At 39.9% G+C, this 20,667-nt stretch overlaps 2 protein-coding genes across 6 annotated transcripts in view; one reads left to right on the forward strand and one right to left on the reverse strand.

Moving 5' to 3' along the window:
- The window catches only part of LRRC72 (leucine rich repeat containing 72), a 41,730-nt gene extending 37,193 nt beyond the window's left edge, over nucleotides 1-4,537 (reverse strand). The window contains exon 1 of one of the 4 annotated variants that reach the window (XM_015082354.3): nucleotides 4,378-4,537. In XM_015082354.3, the coding sequence (XP_014937840.2) occupies nucleotides 4,378-4,470 (93 nt within the window). In that variant the 5' untranslated portion in view covers nucleotides 4,471-4,537. Of the gene's footprint in view, nucleotides 1-4,300 lie in introns of all 4 variants that reach the window. The other 3 variants (XM_053218365.1, XM_053218367.1, XM_053218366.1) reach the window with 3 other exon arrangements.
- A 116-nt stretch (nucleotides 4,538-4,653) lies between these two features.
- SOSTDC1 (sclerostin domain containing 1) overlaps nucleotides 4,654-20,667 on the forward strand; it is a 65,914-nt gene continuing 49,900 nt past the window's right edge. The window contains exons 1-2 of one of the 2 annotated variants that reach the window (XM_053218370.1): nucleotides 4,654-4,710; nucleotides 5,085-5,230. In XM_053218370.1, the coding sequence (XP_053074345.1) occupies nucleotides 5,227-5,230 (4 nt within the window). In that variant the 5' untranslated portion in view covers nucleotides 4,654-4,710; nucleotides 5,085-5,226. Of the gene's footprint in view, nucleotides 4,861-5,084; nucleotides 5,231-20,667 lie in introns of both variants that reach the window. The other variant, XM_053218369.1, reaches the window with a different exon arrangement.

Here is a 20,667-nt window from a genome sequence, read left to right on the forward strand (position 1 = left end):
CAGGCTTAGGCATCTGGATCTGGATATTTTAACTTAACCATCTAAACTATCAGCTTCTACTATAAACAGCCAATTGCAAGTGTGTTAAAGTGTTTGGGATGTTAAAATCCAGCCAAAGTAGAATTAACAATTTGCAGCTCTCCGTGAAAGTTTTAAACGGGCTTTTAACTCAATTCCACCATTCTACACCTAGCACTCAAAAATATACTAGTCTGCATATGTGTGTGTACCTGCACACACACACACACACACACACACACACACACAATGTGAAGTTCATTGTTCAACTCAGCATACATTTTCTATATTTGTGAAATATGCCCCCTTTATTGGAATATAGGTTACATTAACATGTAACTTCACAAGAATATAGTGTAGTAGCTTAAAAATATATAGAGACAGATATCTAAACATATAAAGATATCCAAAAGTAAAAATGCCATTGGCAGTATAACATGTGCTAATATCATTTTTGTTACCAATGACATGTATACACATACATGTGTGCATTTGCACACAGTCCAAGTCGGTAACAAAAGTTATCATTTGAGATCATGGGGGACTTTCATTTTCTAACCTGTACATTTGAAAATAATTTTTGGATATTTTAAGAAGTACATATTAATTCAGTAATTGGAAATTGACACAAACTTTGAAAATTTAGAATAAATATTGTAAGGATTTGAGTCAAATTTTGAAAATGAAGAGATGAAAAGGGAAATTGAAACAATCAGCATAATACGCAAATCGCTGGTGTAATTATTTACACAGCTTTTAATCATGGTATGTTTCTTTCCAACCAAAAATTTGGTATGAATCTAGTAACAAGTATTAATGTCAAAGTGCCAAAGAACACGAAAACGTGCCAAGAAGTTTCAAGTTTCAGAGCATCCGTGGTGGAGCAGTTCCAGGTCCCAATCAACACACAACTTCACGAGCAGCATATCCCTTTCATCTAAAGAAGCACAACAAGCATTCATTCCCTGAACTCTGTTTCTATTGTGGTAAAATATATATAACATGGAATTTACTATTTTAATGGTACAGTGCTGTGGCATTGAGTGCACTTACATGGTAGTGCAACCGTGGCCACCACCCATCTCCAGAAGTTTTTGTTCTTCCCCAGATGAAACTCTGTACCCGTTAAACACTAACTGCCCACTTTCCCCCTTCCTCCAGCCCTCCGGCAACCATCCTTCAGTTCTCTCTTTCTATGGATTTGACTACTCCAGGTACCTCACCTAAGCGGAATCAGAGAATATCTGTCCTTTTATGCCTGGTTAATTTCACTTAGCATACTGTCTCCAGGGTCCACCCATGTCGTAGTGTGTGTCAGAATTTCCTTCTTTCTTACGGCTGAATAATATTTTTTCATAGGTATTTACTACATTTTGTTGTTCCATTTCTCAGTCTATGGACACTTGGGTTGCAGCCATCTTTTGGTTTTTGCCAATAACGCCGCTAACAACGTGGGTGTACAAACATCAATTTGAGTCCCAGTTTTCACTTCCTTTGAGTGTAATATACTCAGAAGTGGGATTGCTGGATCATATGGTAATCCTATGTGCAATTTTTTGAGAAAACACCATACCATTTCCGTAGCAGCTGCAGAAAACAGCATTCTCTAAGATGGACCATTTTTAAAATAGTGGTTCCATCATTTGCTGAACCACAGACCCCCGAGTGCTTAGTTCAGGTGGTGACTAGTTTAGTTTATTAGACTAGCGAATAAATGTAGTGATGAATCAGGTAAGGTGTCCACTGTCTGTGAGCAAAGCTGTTACTCAGAGAGCACAGGACACACAGAGCTGTAAAGGAAGGTTACAGGTGTTAAGGGATATGGGACAATGAGGATATGCTCTGATGAATACAGAGGGAGAAGAAATTACTGTCAGCTTAGGAACGCCACGAACATTTCAGGGCATGAGTGACAGTTAGGCTGGACCTGAAAGGGTAATGAGAAATTAAAAACAGAATATTGATGAGCGTGCTTCTAATCAGAAGGGAGCAAATACACAATGGAGAAGAAGCAAGGAAAGAAAGTATGACACATGTATGGTTTGTGGTTTTTGAATGCAGTGAAAGGCCTGTGGAAGGTAATTGTGAGAAATATATACTAAGAAAGGTGGATTGGCGTCATATTATCTGTGCTCCGAAGTGTGCACTTACTCACTGTGCAAACAAAACTTTTATAGGCCCGTAGAACTCAAACTTAAAATCACATGTTGTATGTAATCTGTAACTTAAAATCAATTTCATTTTATAACATATATATGAAATACATATTTTAGCAACATGATAAAGTCAGCGTAAGAGAGTCCAACAAAGTTCTCTTTTTTTCCCGTCATAACTACATCCATGCTTTTAAACACTCTCCAACATCAAGTTATTTGAAAGACATTTTTCTTCCATCTCTTTTGGTGCCCTTGCTGTGCTGGTACTCTAAAACAAGGGGCTTGAGAACTCTGGAGTGATTAATTCAGCACTGGACTCCATTCTGGGGCAATAGGAATTAAGGGATGTTTAAACTGCAGAAAAGTTGTGACAAAGCAAGGCCTCAGGAAGAAGACTCTAGCAGGCGGAACAGGTACGATCGGCTGAGGCTCAGAGACAACGGCAGGTGGGAGGCACGGCTGCCACTGGCAAATCAGGGCGAGGCCCCAGGAGAGTCGCAAGCGGGAATGAGTGCCAAACAGACAGGACAGAGGGTGTTCGGAGAGAACGGATGGTAACTGGCAAATAAGAAGGTTGAGAACGAGGGCGAGCAAAGTCACAGGTGGTGATGATCATGTGAGGACGTGAAGAGGAGGAGGTGTCTTGGAAGGGAAATGAATTCAGCTGGAAATGCTGAAACTGTGGCGCTGGCGGCTGGGACACACGGGTCGAGACATCCACCAGAAAGCTGCAGGTGGAAGTGTGGATCTCACCAGAGATGTCAGGGTGGGTATGCACATCCTGGTGAGTCAGGTCCCTACAGAGGAGGGAGCGGGACCCAGGTTAGATGGTCGGCAGGTGTCTCCATTTATAGAGAGGAGGGAATTGGGCTGGGAGAGCGGAAGGAAGGAGGTTTGGGAGAATGCTCACAAAGTTCGGAGAAACAAGAGCAGAGTGGGAGCCAAGAAAACAAATTTCAAGAAGGTAGAATTTGTTATTTTTTTAAATGTTTTTTAATTTAATTTAATTTAATTAATTTAATTTAATTAATTTAATTTAATTTAATTTTACTTTTGAGAGAGAGAGAGATAGATAGCAATGGAGGAGCAGGGGCAGTGGGGGGGGGGGGCAGAGGATATGAAGCAGGTTCTATACTGTCAGCACAGAGCCTGATGCAGAGCTTGAACTCAGGAACAGGAAGATCATGACCTAAGTGGAAACCAAGAGTTGGATGCTTAACTGACTGAGCCACCCTGGTGCCCCTCAAGAAAACAGAATCTGAATCTGCAGTGTTATGTAAGGTAGTAGGTAGAGGGTATTACTCAGAAAAGGTGTTGAATCTGGACAACAATGTCAGTTGTCTGATGAGCGGGAACAGTCAGATTTCTAATTAACTGGTTAACCAACCAGGGAAATAAAAGCAATCCAACATGGAATTGCCAATCCAATCTGGCACAGGGAAGATAGCAGCAAGCTTCCTCCACTGCCCTGATGCCTTAGGATCTAGATAAAACAGAAAAAAAAAAATGTTTGATAATTGTGGAACTGTTAAATCCCAGAAGAATGAAGTCTACATCAGAATCTATAGAAAAAAGATTCTCTTTGATGATTTATGTATTCTGATGATAGATAAACTCCTATAGCTACATGCAACTCACATGCACCATAGCTTAGTTAGGACTTACTGTCAGGAGCTTCAGTTCCTTACAGAACCCCAGCCTTGATTTCCATGGTAGCCCCAAGCCTTTCCAGAGAAACCCAAGAACCCTTCAACACTTGGCTAGCTCCTATGTCTAACACTTCTGACATTTTTTTCCCCACTCAAACATTCTTTAAGCCTTTATCTTAACTGCCCTCAACTCTGCTTGTACTGTCCATCAAAGAAGAAATGCCATTTCAGGGAATGGCATTTCCGGGTTATATATATTTGTTGGAGAGTCAAGACTCCAAGATTATGTCTTTCTCGCCTACTCCCTAAACCGCCATTGTTATATATGCGGCAGATGGCAAGCCGGAAAAGGTTCACGTCGGTCCACTAGTGTGGACCAGAGGCACCCCCAAACCCTACCCCAGAGATTACGGACCCTGAGCCCCAGCGCAGGGCCTGGGGTTTGCCGTGGTTGCACCCCCTCCGGCCCGACCCCACCTGGCGGCCTCCAAGTGACTGGGGCTTTGGCGCAGGGATCCAAGGGTTCGTGGCCTGGAGAAGAGGGCACCGCTCACCCTGAGGCTGATCTCCAGGGCAGTTCCCGGAACACTGACTACGTGCGTTGACTGTCTGAAGGCGCGGGCCAGATGGTTAGGGGCCCAGGCCATCCGGGCACCCAGGAGGCCAGCAGCACCTCCTATCCAGCCAGCCCAGCCCGCAGCTCATTGTTCTGTTACCAACAGTTACCGCAAACTCGTCAACTAAAAACCAATCCAAACTAGGGAAGATTTGAAGGCAGTCGCTGACTTCTGTGACGTGTGGCCCTGCAGCGTCCATCACGTTACACCCTGGACACACTCCTGTTTCCCCGGAGTGCGGGGAAGCGTGCTGTGGATGCCAGAGAGCAGGTGATCAGCTATATATATCAGAGTGCGAGAGAGCACCCCAAAGGCAGTCTCCCAGTAATAATAATGTCATTGATTTGAGCTCTAAGTATCAACGCAGCTCTCTGAAAATTAGATGTACCACTGACCACCACGAGGAGGCTGGGGATGAAGGTACACCCCGCAGAACCCTAGTGGAGCTTGTAGGAAAAAGGAAAAAATCAGTACCGCTAATCCTGCCTTTATTTAAAATTTTGACATTCCGCCTCTCATGAATGCTGCTGTATTAATTTTGAATTTCTAAGAAAAAATATTGCCTAAGACATTTATTTTGATTGCTGACTTTGAATACCTTACGTTTTTGAACTAAGGCCAATGTCTAACTTGCTTAATCCTAGACCTAGTCTTAGGATGGGCACGGAGGTGGCATTATGGCGGAGTCCCATGATTCCAGGTGCACAGAAAAATGGTACTCTTGGTGGATCTTATTGTGAAGAGCATGGTGGCTGAGTAGCTGAGAAGTCCTCCCTCTGACAGAAAATGGGTAAGTTGAGTCGCTGTTTTGCAAGTCTCTTCCAATCTCTAAGTCTTTTTTTTTACTTGTTGGATCCCCTAGTTCCATTGGAACCTCTTGCATAGGCTGTCATGTGATCTTGTTCATGTAAGTTTTGTTTCCCTCTAGCTTGGGATGCTTGAGATCTGTCTGTGCCATCACTATTTTCTGCCAAGGCCGAGTACACTGCATTCAGTAAACGTTGGTTTAATTGTATGAGTTGGTTGCGTGGGTCCAAATTTGAACTTGAAATCTAAAAATTAAATGTAGCTTTTAGAAATAAGTCAGGCTACTTGCATTAAAAAAAAATGCTGGTGTTGGGATAGAGCGTTCAAAACTGTCTCGGTAGAGAAATCAAACACACACTCTTTTAGTACTTCTTGAAAGTATTTGGGTCTGGTGGAGGTGGGTGGGTAAGCGTCTACCAAGTTATCACAGGAGTAATTATCTGAGAGTGTTTGTTGAAGTGGTTTTTATCCCAGAAGTAAAAATCAGTTGAGAGGAATGATCCACTGAGAAAATGCATAAAATAATTTATTGGTCCCTTTTTGCTGTTAATATGAGTTATATAATTTCAGATTATCATTCATGTAGATGCTACATGAAAAAATGGGAGTATATACTATTTGCTCGCTTTTGTACATTATACACATGCGAGTATTAGAATCATATGCAAAATACTTTTATGGAGCATCTTACATAAGTAAACCACTAAGCAGATAATTTCTACTAAGATTACATTGAAAAATTTTATCCTTATTTAAAAAATCTTTTTACTTAATGTTGATTAAGAAGAAAAAAGAAATTAAAAAAATCTATTTTAGTAAAGGAACTCAGGAACTCATTTATTATAGGGTCTTAATGTGTTCTCTCTTGGAGAAAAATTCACCATTTAACTGATCATGAGGACTAAAATAATGCAAATTTAATTATGGAATGTCAAAGATGGAGGTTAGTGAAGTACTTTTCTGGTAAAGGAACATCATAGAAATCCTCACATGGGTGGTATCACGTTTTTATAAAAAAAAGCATCCTTAGCAGAGTGAGCAGAGAGATTTTTTAACATCCATGAGATGGGAGTCTAGCCTGAGGAATTCAGCTTGAATTTTGAAAAATCCATGTAAAATGTACATTCTGCTTTACAATCAATCTTGTTTTAGTATAAAAATAAAGTTGCTCCCCCTAACTTCCCTCAAATCTTTGAGTAATATTTACATTGAGGCAAGACACCCTGTGTTTATCCTGTGGCTTTACCTCCCTGGCATGCTGCCATTGCCTGCAGGGGTATGCATACCCCAGTTTGAAAGCTCTATCGTATCATGTATGTGGCTTTGGATAAGAAGAAAGAGCCTGTGCTCCAAGTCAGGGCATGTGGGGTTTGGTCTCAGCTCTGACATTAACTAGTTGTTGGCCACTGTCAGGTCACTTAATGTCTCTGCACATTAAGTGTTCCTTTAATAGTAAAATGAAGAAGTTGAAAGTTTAGCACAAAAATCTATTATTTAATTACATTCTTCTAGACAGGTAATGTGTGTTATTCTCAGAATGAAAGATTCTTGTTGAGTTGTTGACATATAATTGTTTTTTAAGAACCATTTTTCAGTGGAAAATATGTGAGAAAAAAATATGCATGTGATGGTTATCTTTAAAGCTATAATTTTTAAAAATATTATCTTCCTAATTTTGCCCTGAGTAATTAGGGCAGTAATAAGTCTGGATGCTATTTTTCCAAGTGGCTAAAAAATATTTATTATATAAAATCATCATTATCTGTCATTTTCTACTGTAAAGAATGTACAGAGAATGAGCAACATAATCACCCACAATCAAAGCATATTCTTATATGTATAAATATATCTTTTTATGATATTTGATAAGCAGAGTATCAACATTTTCATTGTTTCAAGTTTTGGTAAAATGATATATCATTTTAATTGACAGCTACAATTTTTTTGTTTGTTGACACAAAATGAGAATGAAATAGAATATTGAGAATTCATGGAATTCTCCGTGAGTCTTTCATGTTACTGCAAGTCTTACAGGAAGAGGCACTGAGTGCTTTTATTCAGGACTATATTTAAAATGTTTATAATGAATAGCCTTGGAAGATATAGTGTCTGCCTCCTGAGCAAAGAGTAGGTGTATTTTTGTTTTTTTACTAAGCAGCATAATAAATGTAATGTCTCCCTTATGATAAAGATGAGACCAGGCAGGCTTTTACTGCCTAGTATAAAATATTTGGGTTTTCTAAGTTCAGGGTTTCTCTCCTCCAACACAACCCATTATATGTGACCACATCATCTGGCCTGATTCTCAGGTCTCTGGAAATTGTGGCTGGAGGAATTGGTGCAAATACGCATACTCTGGTTGTGCTTGTTACTGTGAATACTAAACTGTCCCTAGTCTCTGACCCAGAACTCTCATATCATCTTCCAGCCTCTATGAAACTGTGGCTCACTCACTTGCTTCTGCCTATGTAGGTTTTGTCCTTTTAATGAAAAGTGTCCATATAATTTATTCAGCCTTCATATTTCTCTTTACCATCTCATGAACTTCCGTCTTTTAAACTCAACTACTGAATTGAATTTTTGTATTATATTCCATTGTAATTATTCTTATGGTTTATTTATTCATTATTATATTGATGGACAATTATGTTGGGCCATTTTTTTTTCTTTTTTGCTGTGATAATCAATGCTGTAATAAATGCTTCTGGATGTTACATCAGGTGAAATTCCTTGATGGTATTAATGAGTCATATCTAGGAATGTTCCTATCTCTATAGGATGACATTTTATTGAATTTTGCCAAACTAATTGGAGAAAAATTTTATCTCAGTGCTTTAATTTCTTTAGTGAAGATGAGTAGCTTTGAAATGCCTATTAGTTATCTGTATTTTTTTTCTTTGATTTTTCTTTTTTCTTTTTCTTTTTCTTTTTTAATTTACATCCAAGTAAGTTAGAATATAGTGTAATAATGATTTCAGGCCTAGAATCTGGTGATTCATCCCCTATGTATAACACCCAGTGCTCATCCCAACAAGTGCCTTCCTTAATGCCCATTGCCCATTTAGCCATGCCCCCACCCACAACCCCTCCAGCAACCCTCAGTTTGTTCTCTGTATTTAAGAGTCTCTTATGTTTTGTTCTCCTCCCTGTTTTTATAGTATTTTTGCTTCCCTTCCCTTATGTTCATCTGTTTTGTATCTTAAATTCCATCATATGAGAGAAGTCATATGATATTTGTCTTTCTCTAACTGGCTAATTTCACTTAGCATAATAGCCTCTAGTTCCATCCACGTTGTTACAAATGGGAAGATTTCTTTTTGTTTTGTTTTGTTTTTTGATTGCCGAGTAATACTCCATTGTGTATATATATATATATATATATATATATATATATATATATATACCACATCTCCTTTATCCATTCGTATGTCCATGGACATCTAGGCTCTTTTCATACTTTGGCTATTGTCAACAGCGTGGTTATAAACATTGGGGTGCATGTGATCCTTCAAAACAGCATACCTGTATCCTCTGGATAAATACTTAGTAGTGCAATTGCTGGGTCATAGAGTAGTTCTATTTTTAGTTTTTTGAGTAACCTCCATACTGTTTTCCAGAGTAGCTGCACCAGTTTGCATTCCCACCAGCAGTGCAAAAGAGTTCCCCTTTCTCTACATCCTCGCCAGTATCTGTTGTTGCCTGAGTTGTTAATTTTAGGCTTTCTGACTGGTGTGAAGTGGTATCTCATGTGGTTTTGATTTGTATTTCACTGACGATGAGTGATGTTGAGCATTTTTTCATGTATCTGTTAGCCATCTGGTTGTCTTCTTTGGAAAAGTGTCTATTCATGTCTTTTGCCTATTTCTTCACTGGATTGTTTGTTTATTGGGTGTTGAGTTTGATAAGTTCTTTATAGATATTGAATACTAACCCTTTATCTGATATGTCATTTGCAAATAACTTCTCCCATTCCTTCGGTTTCCTTTTAGTTTTGCTGATTGTTTCCTTCACTGTGCAGAAGATTTTTATTTTGATGAGGTCCCAATAGTTCATTTTTGGTTTTGTTTCCCTTGCCTCTGCAGATGTGTTAAATAAGAAGTTTCTGTGGCCGAGCTCAAAGAGGTTTTGCCCTGCTTTCATCTCTGGGATTTTGATGGCTTTCTTTCTCATGCTTAGGTCTTTCATTTCTGTGAATCTTCATTTCATGTAAGTTGTTTAACTTTTAACATGGAGATGGAAATGACTGAAGCCCTACAAGCTAGATCTATAGAGCTTCCCAGTTCTTTCTTTTTAAAAAAATTTTTTTTTTAAACTTTATTTATTTTTAAGAGAGAGACAGAGTGTGAGCAGAGGAGGAGCAGAGAGAGAGGGAAACACAGAATCCGAAGCAGGCCCCAAGCCCTGAGCTGTCAGCACAGAGCCTGACGCGGAGCTCCAACCCAAAAACCGTGAGATCATGACCTGAACCGAAGTCAGACGCTCAACCGACTGAGCCACCCAGGCCCCTCTGCCCCCCTGCCCGACCCCAGTTATTTCTTAAAGTCACCCAGTGATTCAGGTCATCTTGTAGCATCCTGTACAACTGTCTTCCCTTGCTTTCCTCTTCCTGGCTAATGCCTGCTGCCTAGCAGACTGCTGAGATAAACTATTTCTCTGTCCTCAAAGTACCCCTTCACTGATCCCCAGAATCTATGCCCAAGATGCTATCACCTGATGTTCTAAGTGTTGCCATTGTTTAAATTGTCAGAGTGATTGTGGGTTCTGAGCAAATAGAGAAGCATCAGTCTCTTGCCAACCCTGTGACACATTTGTCATCGTGGTTCTAAAGGAACATTGCCCACATGTATTTTTCTTGAAGTCTCTCAGGAAAAGAGTCATTTCTAGTGCTTACTTACATAAACCCATTTTCTCCCAAAATTCACACACAATCCTCCAAATAGCTACCTTAATAGGAACAGGAGGTGGTTCAAGTTTGGAAACATTCCTAGACTACCTGGAACAGCTAAAAAACCTCTAGACAGAACTCCAGCTTAACCAAATAATATAATTTTCAATTCTAAACCTGTGCTGGCTTCAGTGTGATTTTACATTTTCTCCCAAGATCAGTGGGCCCATGTCTACTCTCTATCTATGCCCTCACAAAGCCACCCTTTGACTATCCCTTGTGAATAGAGGAGAACATGCCCATCAGGGTTCTAGGTATAGAGTGTGGAAAAGATGAGGGGACAAGAACTCCTGGTGAGCTCATCCACTTGTCCCATGGGGTGGGCAGGATCAGGGGGTGGGGAGGCCAGAGGAAGGCCTGAGCAGGAGCTTTTATCTTTTAATTTAATTTAATTTAATTTAGTTTTTTAAGTAGGCCCATGCCTAGCATGAAGCCCAACATGGGGCTTGAACTCACGACCCTGAGATCAAGACCTGAGCTGAGATCAAAAGTAAATTGTTTAACCAACTGAGCCACCCAGGCATCCTGAGAGCAGGGGATTTTAAATCATGGAGCCTGGAACAGAAGACCTCCTACCTGAAATTAGCATGGTAACTGGGTAGAGAAGTCATATGGTTCTTTAAAATGAATTTCCATTATAGGATTTCATTGTGTGATGTCATTAAAATAACTAATCCTTCCCTTACTTTGTTCAATTTAGACTTCATGAGTTATTGATACAGAGAAATTTATCCTAAATTGGCAGAGAAGTCTTATAAATGCTAGTCAGAATACTGTATTTTGTCACATATATGATTTACCAATCAGACATCTGAAGCATAAGTTCTCTCTCTATACATGTGTGGGAGTATGTACATGCATGCATGTATGTATATATACATATACATTCACACACATACGTGCGCGCGTGCACACACACACACACACACACACCCCTTACTAGTAGACAACATTTCAATGCCCCCAACGATCTCTCTCTCCTGGTTTTCATATCCTTGTGTAATCCTCTCCCCTTGCACATGGGCTGGATTTATGGACTCACTTCTAGTAAATAGAATGTGGCAGGAGGATGGGATATCACTTCTGAAATTAGGTTATAGAAGGACTGTAATTTCTGTCTTGAGCACCCTCTGTCTTGTTCTGTGGCCTGGTCTGAGGTAAACTTGCATGATGTTGTGAGCTGACCTATAGTCCCACATGACAAGGTATTGTTGTCTCTGGCCAACAGCTGGAGAGAGGACCTGAAGTCTGCCAATAGCTGTGTGAGTCAGTTTGGGAGTAGATGCCCCTCTACTGAAGCTTTGAGATAACTATAGCCCTGGCCTGGCTTGCTGCCTTCTGAGAGATTCTGACCCAGAGGCACCCAGGTGAGCCACACTCAGAGTCCTGACACTGAAAATGGAAATAAAAATGTTTACTATTTGAAGCTGCTAAATTTTGAAGTAATTTGTTAGGCAGCAATAGATAACTAATGCATTTATATGTGTATTATTGTATTATATGTATGTATGAATTTAAATTACAAGTACAAGGAAGGCCAAAAAGTCACATTTCTCTAGTCAATTCAGTTATTTTCAAGAGAATCCTTGTCCCTGTTACCATATGTAGTAAACATTTGACAAAATTTCTCATCCTGACAATTTCCAGATTAATATTTAAATCTGTAGAGATAAATTTACTCTTGGAATGTTAGCTACATGCAACCACATGTTTAGATGTAAAAATAAATTCGACTCTTTTATCATAATGTAATTTAATTGAAGGATAACTTCAAAACTTTTTTTATTAAACTACAACTTAATCTAAATTGTGTTGTGTTGACTTTAAAAAAAAAATCATTACCCAAATAATACTATTGGCAAGTCAATAAACAATTTTTTAAAATCTTTTTATGAAAACTTTTTAAATGCAATATATATTTTTAAAAAATGGGACAGAATAGAGTACTATTGTTTTGTCAAATTTTGGGTATTATATTGGGGATGTTTTATGTCTCAATACATTGTTTTCTCCGAAACTCTTTTTTAAAGTTTTTTTTCCCTTTATTTAAGAGAGAAAGAGTGGGGGGAGAGGGGCAGAGGAAGAGAAAGACAGAGAGAGAGAGAGAGAGAGAGAGAGAGAGAGAGAATCCTAAGCAGGCTCCACACTCAGAGTGGAGCCCAATGCAGGGCTCAATCCCACGGCCCTGGGATCATGACCTGAGAGAAAATCAAGAGTCAAACACTCAACTGAGTGAGGCACTCAGGCGCCCCATCTCAGCGGCTCAGGGATCCGAAACTGCTAAGATTTTCTTCTCTATACTCCCATGGATTTTAAAGTAAATTTCAGAATGAAGACTCAGCTTGGAAGTCATTTTCCTTTATGGCTTGGATTAGTTTTGCATAATAAGATCATTGTTAGCAGTGGCATCCAGGATTCTCGGGGACAGATTATTTGTTGCTCTTATTTCCTTCCATACTAAAGTGACAGGGAGAGACTCCCAAACTAGCTCCAGGAAGCTTAGGTTACCGTGTGTGGTCAGCTTGGGCCATCAAGCCACTTAAAGGAGTCTTCTTTCTGCATGAGATGACCCAACATCCTTCCTTTATGCACTCATTCATTCAGTCAGGCATTGAAATTGACTGAATCCCTACCATCAGTCAGATACTCTGCCAAGGACTGGAGAATGTGAATAAGGCACTCTCCAAAGAAAAGGAGTTATGAAGCAAATAGTATTAGTACCCATAGCTCTAAACATACTTTAATTATGTTTGGTTCTGCTTGATATTGGCTGGTATTCAAATAGATTATTAAAGATGTTACTATTATTTTCTCAGAGCCTGAAGTGTTTCAATTACCCTTGTACATAATTCCAAACTGTCTTATTGACTGTAATAACTGTGTGCTCTTTATTGCCTTTATTCAGCTGTAAGGTTCTTATTAAAGATGCTTTCATTACCAACTTTTCACACAAAGCAAGTAGGAGACAAAGGTTCAATAATCATTTTAATTATAGACACTACATTTTGGAAAGTAGTTCAGAAGAAATCTTTTTCAGAAGAAGTACAAAGACACTGAGAGGTTTTTTGCATTTCAAGTTTAATGCTTCTAAAGTTTTAGAAAATAATTTTTGTTTCATGAATCCTTTTTAGGTTATAACGAAGAAAGAAAATGTGTTTCCACATTGGGGAATGGTTTCCAAGATGCTTGGCAATTTTCCTTATATTCGGATAGAAAAGATAGACAAACAGCTCATTTAGGCCCTGTCCAATTTAGCCTTTCCCTAGTGATCTGGACTATGCAGGAAGAAGCAGAAATCAAGCTAAAGGCCACCAGATTCCTACCATTTGTATAGGTGATGGCTTCATGTCACTTTTGATTATTAAAAACAGGTGGGGAAATATGGGAAGGAGAGTGAGCGAATGAAACAAAGGAGAGAGAACTAAAGGGGAGAAAAACATAAGGGAAAGGGAGTGAAGAGAAGAGAGGAGACAGAGTCAAGACAAGAAAAAAGAGAGCAGAAATATAGAGAAACAGGAGAGAGAGAAAGGAAAGATGATCAAGAATTATACTGTCTCTTGATCACCCTCACCATTTGAAAAGAGAGGCATTACTTCATCCTGGATCTCATGGCCCAGGGAGGCTGGTAACTACAGCTCTCTAAACTCCTGGCATCAAGAATGGGCACATAATCCAAGATAGGCTAAGTAGAATAATCACTCCTAGATTTTTCAAGTTGTAACTAAGGGGAAAGAGGCGGGGGTGTCTATTCTTGGTGGTGAAGCTATGTGGTGTAAGACCTAAAGTTAATATTACACGTACTGCCTTAATATCCAAACCTGGGAGGGCCTAGAATGACCTAAGTGCATGTCCCCCTCCTCACTCTCTTCCCACAGGCAGAGTGAGTGTCCTAGCCAAGCAACCCTCCTTATCCAACAGAATGAATACAATTGCTGCCTGTCCCTGAGTGGCAGGTTTCACTTCCTTGCCAGCCCAAACAATGATTCAAACAATCCAATCACATCCTTGTGTGGGAACGAAGGCATCTCACTCTCTTGTCACTACAGAGTCTGCCTCCCACAGGTCCTGGCTATTCACTCTGTTCCAGAACACACCCCCTGTGTGGTCTTGCATGTTATGCAGCAGCGTCCTCCCCTGGGCTGTGAGAGTAGGGCACTAATAGACTGCTACCTGTCGTATCTCTCCAGAGTCAGGTGTCATGCATTTGGTCATCCCCATGAGCCTGGGGTGAAGATCCTTCCCTTACCAATAATTTGAAGAGAAGGCAATTAAAACAAGCTGTGATATAAACCGGGGGCTGCTGGGCATGTTTCCGGCCATGGATAGTAGCTGGGCTGAGAATGAAAAGGTAGCTCACGAAGAGTGGCAGAACTGGGAGAAAATGGGAGGGGGACACTGGCTGATTTAGAATTCCTGGCTCTAGTCACCACTGAGGTCCTGCCTTTCCAGCAGTTTTCCACCTTTTTTTTTTTTTTTTTAACTTCTTATCGCTTGATGAGGGGTTCTTTCAATGGCGTCCAAGAGTTTAGATGGATGTAGGCAGCCAGGGGAAAGAGGGGAAAGAAGGAAAAGTAAAGAAAGAAAAGTTGTACATGGTGAGTCGGAATCGAGAACCAGCTACAGTCACCTCACTGTGAATCAGTGAAGTCAATATTTGGTTGCCTTCATTTGAATGGAAGTTAATGGCCTTTTATTTACCAAGTACCTAACTGTGTGACCTGTACAGTTCTTGTAGAATGAGAAGATATATAACAGGTGTAGAAGGCTGCTTATAGTCCAATATCATGAACAGGGAAAAATATCTCCAGACACATAAGGTATATTCTATAGTGGGATAAGGAAGATATCACCCCATGTGGAAAGTCAAGTATAAAGAAATTAGAATATTACTTTTCAGGATTTATATTTGAAAGCACTGAAGTTCTTTCTTGAAGGCCCACAGTTTTCTGTCTAGAAAATGAAGGAATCTTAAAGTTTATATGCTGATGAACATTAGAAAAATTTTTTTCTCACTGAGGTGAAAGTCACATAGAAAGCATTGTTTTGATTTTTTTTAAGTTTCTTTATTTAGAGAGTGAGAGAGAATCCCAAGCAGGCCCTGGGCTGTCCCTGTGGAGTCTGACACAGGGCTTGAACCCACAAACCACGAGGTCATGACCTGAGCCGAAACCAAGAGTGGGATGGTTGATCAACTGAGCCACCCAGACATCCCATAGAAAATATTTAAAAATCAACAATTCAGTGGCATTTAGTACAGTTACAATGCAACTATCACCTTTATCTGGTTCTAAAACACTTTCATCATGCTCAGAGGAGATCCCATCCCTATCCCCATTTCTCCCTCCACCCAAACCTCCCCCACCCCAACCCTGGCAACCACTAATCTACTCTCTATCTTTATGAACGGCCTTGTTCTGGATGTTCCATATGAATGGAATATATGTCTAGCTTCTTTCACTTAGCAGAATGTTTTGGAGGTTCATCCATGTTTCAGCATGCTTCAGCAATTCATTCTTTTTGAGGCTAAATAGTGAACCTTTGTATCAATGTACCACAGTTTGTTTATTCTTTCATCTGTTGATAGATACTTGGGTTGTTTCTGTCTTTTAGCTGTTGTGAATAGTGCTGCTAGGTAAATTTATTGGAACGCTTTATTATTTGTTAGAACACTTGTCTTCAGTTTTTTAAGGTATATGCCTAAGAGTGGAATTACTGGGTAATATGCCAATTCTGGTTAACTGTTGGAGGTGCCATCAAATTATTCTCTAAATGTGGCAGCCTAAATGTAACTGGATTTCACAACCCTAGCCACAACTATTGGTCAGTCACAGAAGCTAGTACAATCAGTTTTTGCCTAGAATCTTTCCATTGTCTTATCATTAAACTGTTAGTGTATGATCTTAGAAGCTGCTGTTAGCCATGTTTCTACCTAGAAGGTGGACTTAAAATAGAAGAAAATGAAAGTAACATACAGAGCAAGAGCAGGTCAAGTTTAATGGTGTTAGTTCTTCCTTCTAGCTAGTTCTACTCCTGCTTTACTTCACTGCAGTTTGGTTATGGAAGTTAATATAGTTTCCTTTTGGTTCAAGCCACTTGACATTAGATTTCTCTACTTTAAATCAAAAGTCTGACCAAGTTAGTTGATGTGGTAATATTATCTTGAGGTGACCTTCTTAATACCCTGGCATTTTCACATGCATGTGTCGTGTCTTGGGTCTATATCTGGCCCAAACTGACCCTAATTTCTAGTATAATGCTTGCCAGAACTTCTGTCTACTGATATCCCTGCCCTTCCCCTCCACCAAATTAAGAACTAATAAGAAAATGTGAAAATATTTCTGGTAGAATTGTATCTTTTTTCTTTCTCTTTAAAAATTTACATTACTGTAGTTGGATAGCTGCCAAGAGCTTGAAGTACAGCTGCATTTTTGAATTAATTAAATATCATAATCCTGTTTGCAGTTTCTATCAGTAACTAGAATGAATGTTATAGAAAGAGCATTTACTAAAAGGAATGTGTTGTGTAATTTAATGTATGCTAAATGTAGGTGGTCTAAAGACTATTTTACTGCGTTCCTAATTTTACCCATAAACTTTAAAAATTCTGTCACTGAAGTGTGAATACCATTCAACAAAAGGAAGTCAACTAAGCCCTTTATATAACATTATTTTAAATAATCTTTTCTATATTTTCGAAGTCAGATTGTATAGTTAGTTAATCCATCTACCTATTGTAATATTAGGTGGTGAAAAATGTCCTGCATCCTGTCTCTATACATTCTTTTTCAATTCCCTTTTGTTGACTTTTCTTATATTTTGTATCATAGCTTTGGTAACTAGGATGTCATTGGGTGAAGAAAATCCCTTATTTCCGATCTTTGTCATTTACAAATTAGTGACTCAAAGTATTACATGTGCACTCCCATAATTGTTTATCTTGGTGTGGCCCATGCTGAAAATTATTTCTGCTATCAAAATTATTTTGTTCTTTGACTTGATCTCTTGGTATTTTTTGGTTATGTTTTCTCTAGAAGTCAGGAATTGCTTGTCGGAAATCCTTTGACAAGAAAATTTACTAAGAACGTTACTGGATTGGTAAACTTGACAGTTTCTTTGCTAACAAATTCTAGCTTCCATAGCTTAACTTCTTACCCTACAGCTATTTTTTCCTCTCGCATGATTTTCTTCATATACTGTTGTGGTTTGGATAAACGTTTTTACTAACTTCATTTTGTTACTTAGATATGGATCATACTTAAACTGTATAGCTATGATAACTTAACACTTTGTATTACTTAAGATAATTTAAGACACTTTCTGTAACTGGTAGAATGATCCTGAGGCTCTTGTCTGGAGCTCCATTGGAGGATACCCATTGGAAAATCACACAGTCTGGCTACGGCTTTTTCCTACAGTGGCTTTTATAACCTGGATCATATTCCGTTTATCTATAAATGATCTCGGTTGTTGTTTCCAACAACCCTGAGTATAAGTCCCTGTGATTTATCATGTACAGAGTCACTAACTGATTCATTGTCAGTGATAGGTGCTAACTTTGGAGTAAAGGGGTTGTCCTAAGTTATGGACTTTTCATTATAATATCAGGACACTAAGCTTTACTTGTTTACACAGTAAAGAACAGTAAAGAAGTATCTTGTGTCCATTAATAAGAAATCCAAAGGGCGGTCAGTTCTCAGGGTCAGAGCTCTAGATCTCTGCTAGTTTTATTTTTAATTTTTTTAAGTTTATTTATTTATTTTGAAAGAGAGAGTATGGGGGTGGGGGCAGAGAGAGAGAGGGGGAGAGAGAGAATCCCATCAAGGCTCTGCACTGTCAGTGCAGAGCCTGATGCAGTGCTCAAATTCATGAACCACGAGATCATGACCAGAGCTGAAATTGAGAATCAGAGGCTTAGCCCACTGAGCCACCCAGTTTTCTCTAGATCTCTGCTAACTCTATTTTTTAATTTTTATTTATTTTTACTTGTTGATTTATCTTTTAATTTTTTTAGAGGGAAAGAGAGCACAAACAGGGGAGAGGAGCAGAGGGACAGAGAAAGAGAGGGAGAGACAGTGTATCCTAAGTAGGCTCTATGCTCAGTGCAGACCTGACGACCTGGGATCATGACCCAAGCAGAAATCAAGAGACTGAAGTCAAGAGACCGACTGAGTCACCCAGACACCCCTCTGCTAATTTTAAGTCCTATACTCCTCTAAGCTGATTTTCTTTTCAGGTTTTCAGTTAGCCTTTCCCATCCCAAAACAGTATTAGCAGTTCCAAGTTTTACTGATATGCCACTATTGAGAAGAGTGCTTACTTTCTCTTATCACCTTGTGGAAGGGGAAACATTTCCCTAAATGCTCCCCTTCCATGTACCCTTGGCCAGAATGGAGTTACATGCCCACCTAAAATCAGTCACTGGTGGGGTGCCTCGGTGCCTTGGTGGCTTGGTTGAGTGTCTGACTCTTGATTTTGGCTCAGGTCATGATCCCAGAGTCACGGGATTGAGCCCCCCATCAGGCTCTGTGCTAAGCATGGAGCCTGCTTAAGTTTCTCTCTCTCTCTCTCTCTCTCTCTCTCTCTCTCTCCCCCCCCCCCCTTTCCCTGGCTCTCTCTTTCTCTCATTCTCTAAAAAAAATCAAATCAAATCACTGGCAAGGAGAGTGGTATTGCTATGATTGGTAGACAATCAAGATCCTCTCTGATGTGCTATCTGCCAGGGGAACTCACCCTTCACTGAACTGGGAAGATGATAGTTTGCACTCATCCTCCTGGACTCCCACATAGATGCCCTCCTCCACCTGCTAGAGTTCTACACCACCCAATGGAGTGTCCTCCTTCCCAAAGGACATGATCCTCATGTGGCTTGAACTCTGACACTATATCCACTTGTCTATCCATCTATGCTCCCCCTACTCTTGGGGAGCTGCTCTGCCAGTGTGCTGAGGCTGAGTTCCCTGTATGGACCCACTGTGTGCATGGATGCCTTCCTCATCTGCTTGGGTTGTGACGCCTGTGACCACCTTCATACCAGTGAGATTTGACTGCTTGCCCAGCCGTGTTCTGTTCCAGAAAGAGTTAAACTATGCTCAGATGCAATTTTTATAGAAGTCTATTTAAAGAATAACAAATAGCTATCTATTTAAAGAATGGCAAATAGCTATGTACAAAGTAAAAATAAAAGAAAGCAATGAGATTTTTCCACTCACAGAAAAAAAAAAGGAGTTGTCAGAATAGAAAGCTGTGATAGTGCATGTATACTGTTGCTATAAGACATACAGCTAATACGTATGGTGTTCATAGAATAAGAAAAATATAACTGTTCCCCCAACCCATCAGCAGTATCTCATGTTGCAGATGAGATACAGAGAATAGCAATTTAAAATGACATTTGAACTTTTCTTTATTGTTAAAATTTTTTTAAATGTTTATTTTCTTTTGGGGGGGGTGGCGGGGGGACAAGCAGAGTGTGTGTGGGGAAGGGGCAGGGAGATGGAGACACAGAATCCGAAGCAGCCTCCTGGCTCTCAGCTGTCAGCACAGAGCCAGACAGATGCAGGGCTCAAACCCATGAACCGTGAGAACATGACCCAAGCTGAAGTCGGATGCTCTACTGACTAAGCCACCCAGGTGCGCCTCAAATAACATTTTAATGTTTAAAACTGTGTGGCAACCCTTGACAGTTAGAAAAATAAGAATAAGAACCTGGCCCTATTTTTCCCAGAAATGAATTTAAAATAAAATAGTTGCTTTTTAAGAGTTGATGTCATGGTACTTAATAGTCCCCAGCACAGCTGCATTGCAAGAAGGCAACTTTGAGTGGCAACAAAATAAACCTTTTATGTTGCTATCTTAGCTGCAAGATTTCCACAGCATATTCATTTTACAGATGAGAAGCCCGAGGCATGGAGCGTTAAGTACGCAGTCCAGGGTCACACAGCAGGCAAGCGGAACAGGCAGGACCCACTCCCATGCAGCCTGGCTCCTGTGCCCTTCTCTATAGCGACTGCTGACCTGTGGGAAAAATACCCAACTGCGGTATTATCTTTAATAGGAGAAAGCTTGGAAGTAACTATAGAATAGAAAAGGTTAATGAATCATCTGTTCTGTGGAAATTAAACAGCTGTTAAAGAATGATGCAACCAAGTCACATTTATTGACAAGCAAAGGTGTTTAGTTTATCACCCAATGTTTGCTGTAAACACTGAGTAAGACCATCTATAGATTATAGGGAGAGTAGTTGTGTAAACCTATAAATGCCCAAAGCAGGATGGAAAGATTCCAGGCAAATTGTCCTCAGGGTCAGTTGGGAGAAGAGCAGGATCTGGGATGTGAGAAGAGGAATCTCAGGGGGTAGAGGTATATCAACATGATGCAGGAAGGAAAGGTCAAACACATCCCCTGAGGTAGAAGAATGCTCAAGAGGGTTACACTGTCCAGAGGTGGGGGTGGACCCCACAGGCTGGAGGCAAGGG

Source organism: Acinonyx jubatus, chromosome A2 (genome assembly GCF_027475565.1).
Source record: "Acinonyx jubatus isolate Ajub_Pintada_27869175 chromosome A2, VMU_Ajub_asm_v1.0, whole genome shotgun sequence".
Classification (NCBI taxonomy): domain Eukaryota; kingdom Metazoa; phylum Chordata; class Mammalia; order Carnivora; family Felidae; genus Acinonyx; species Acinonyx jubatus.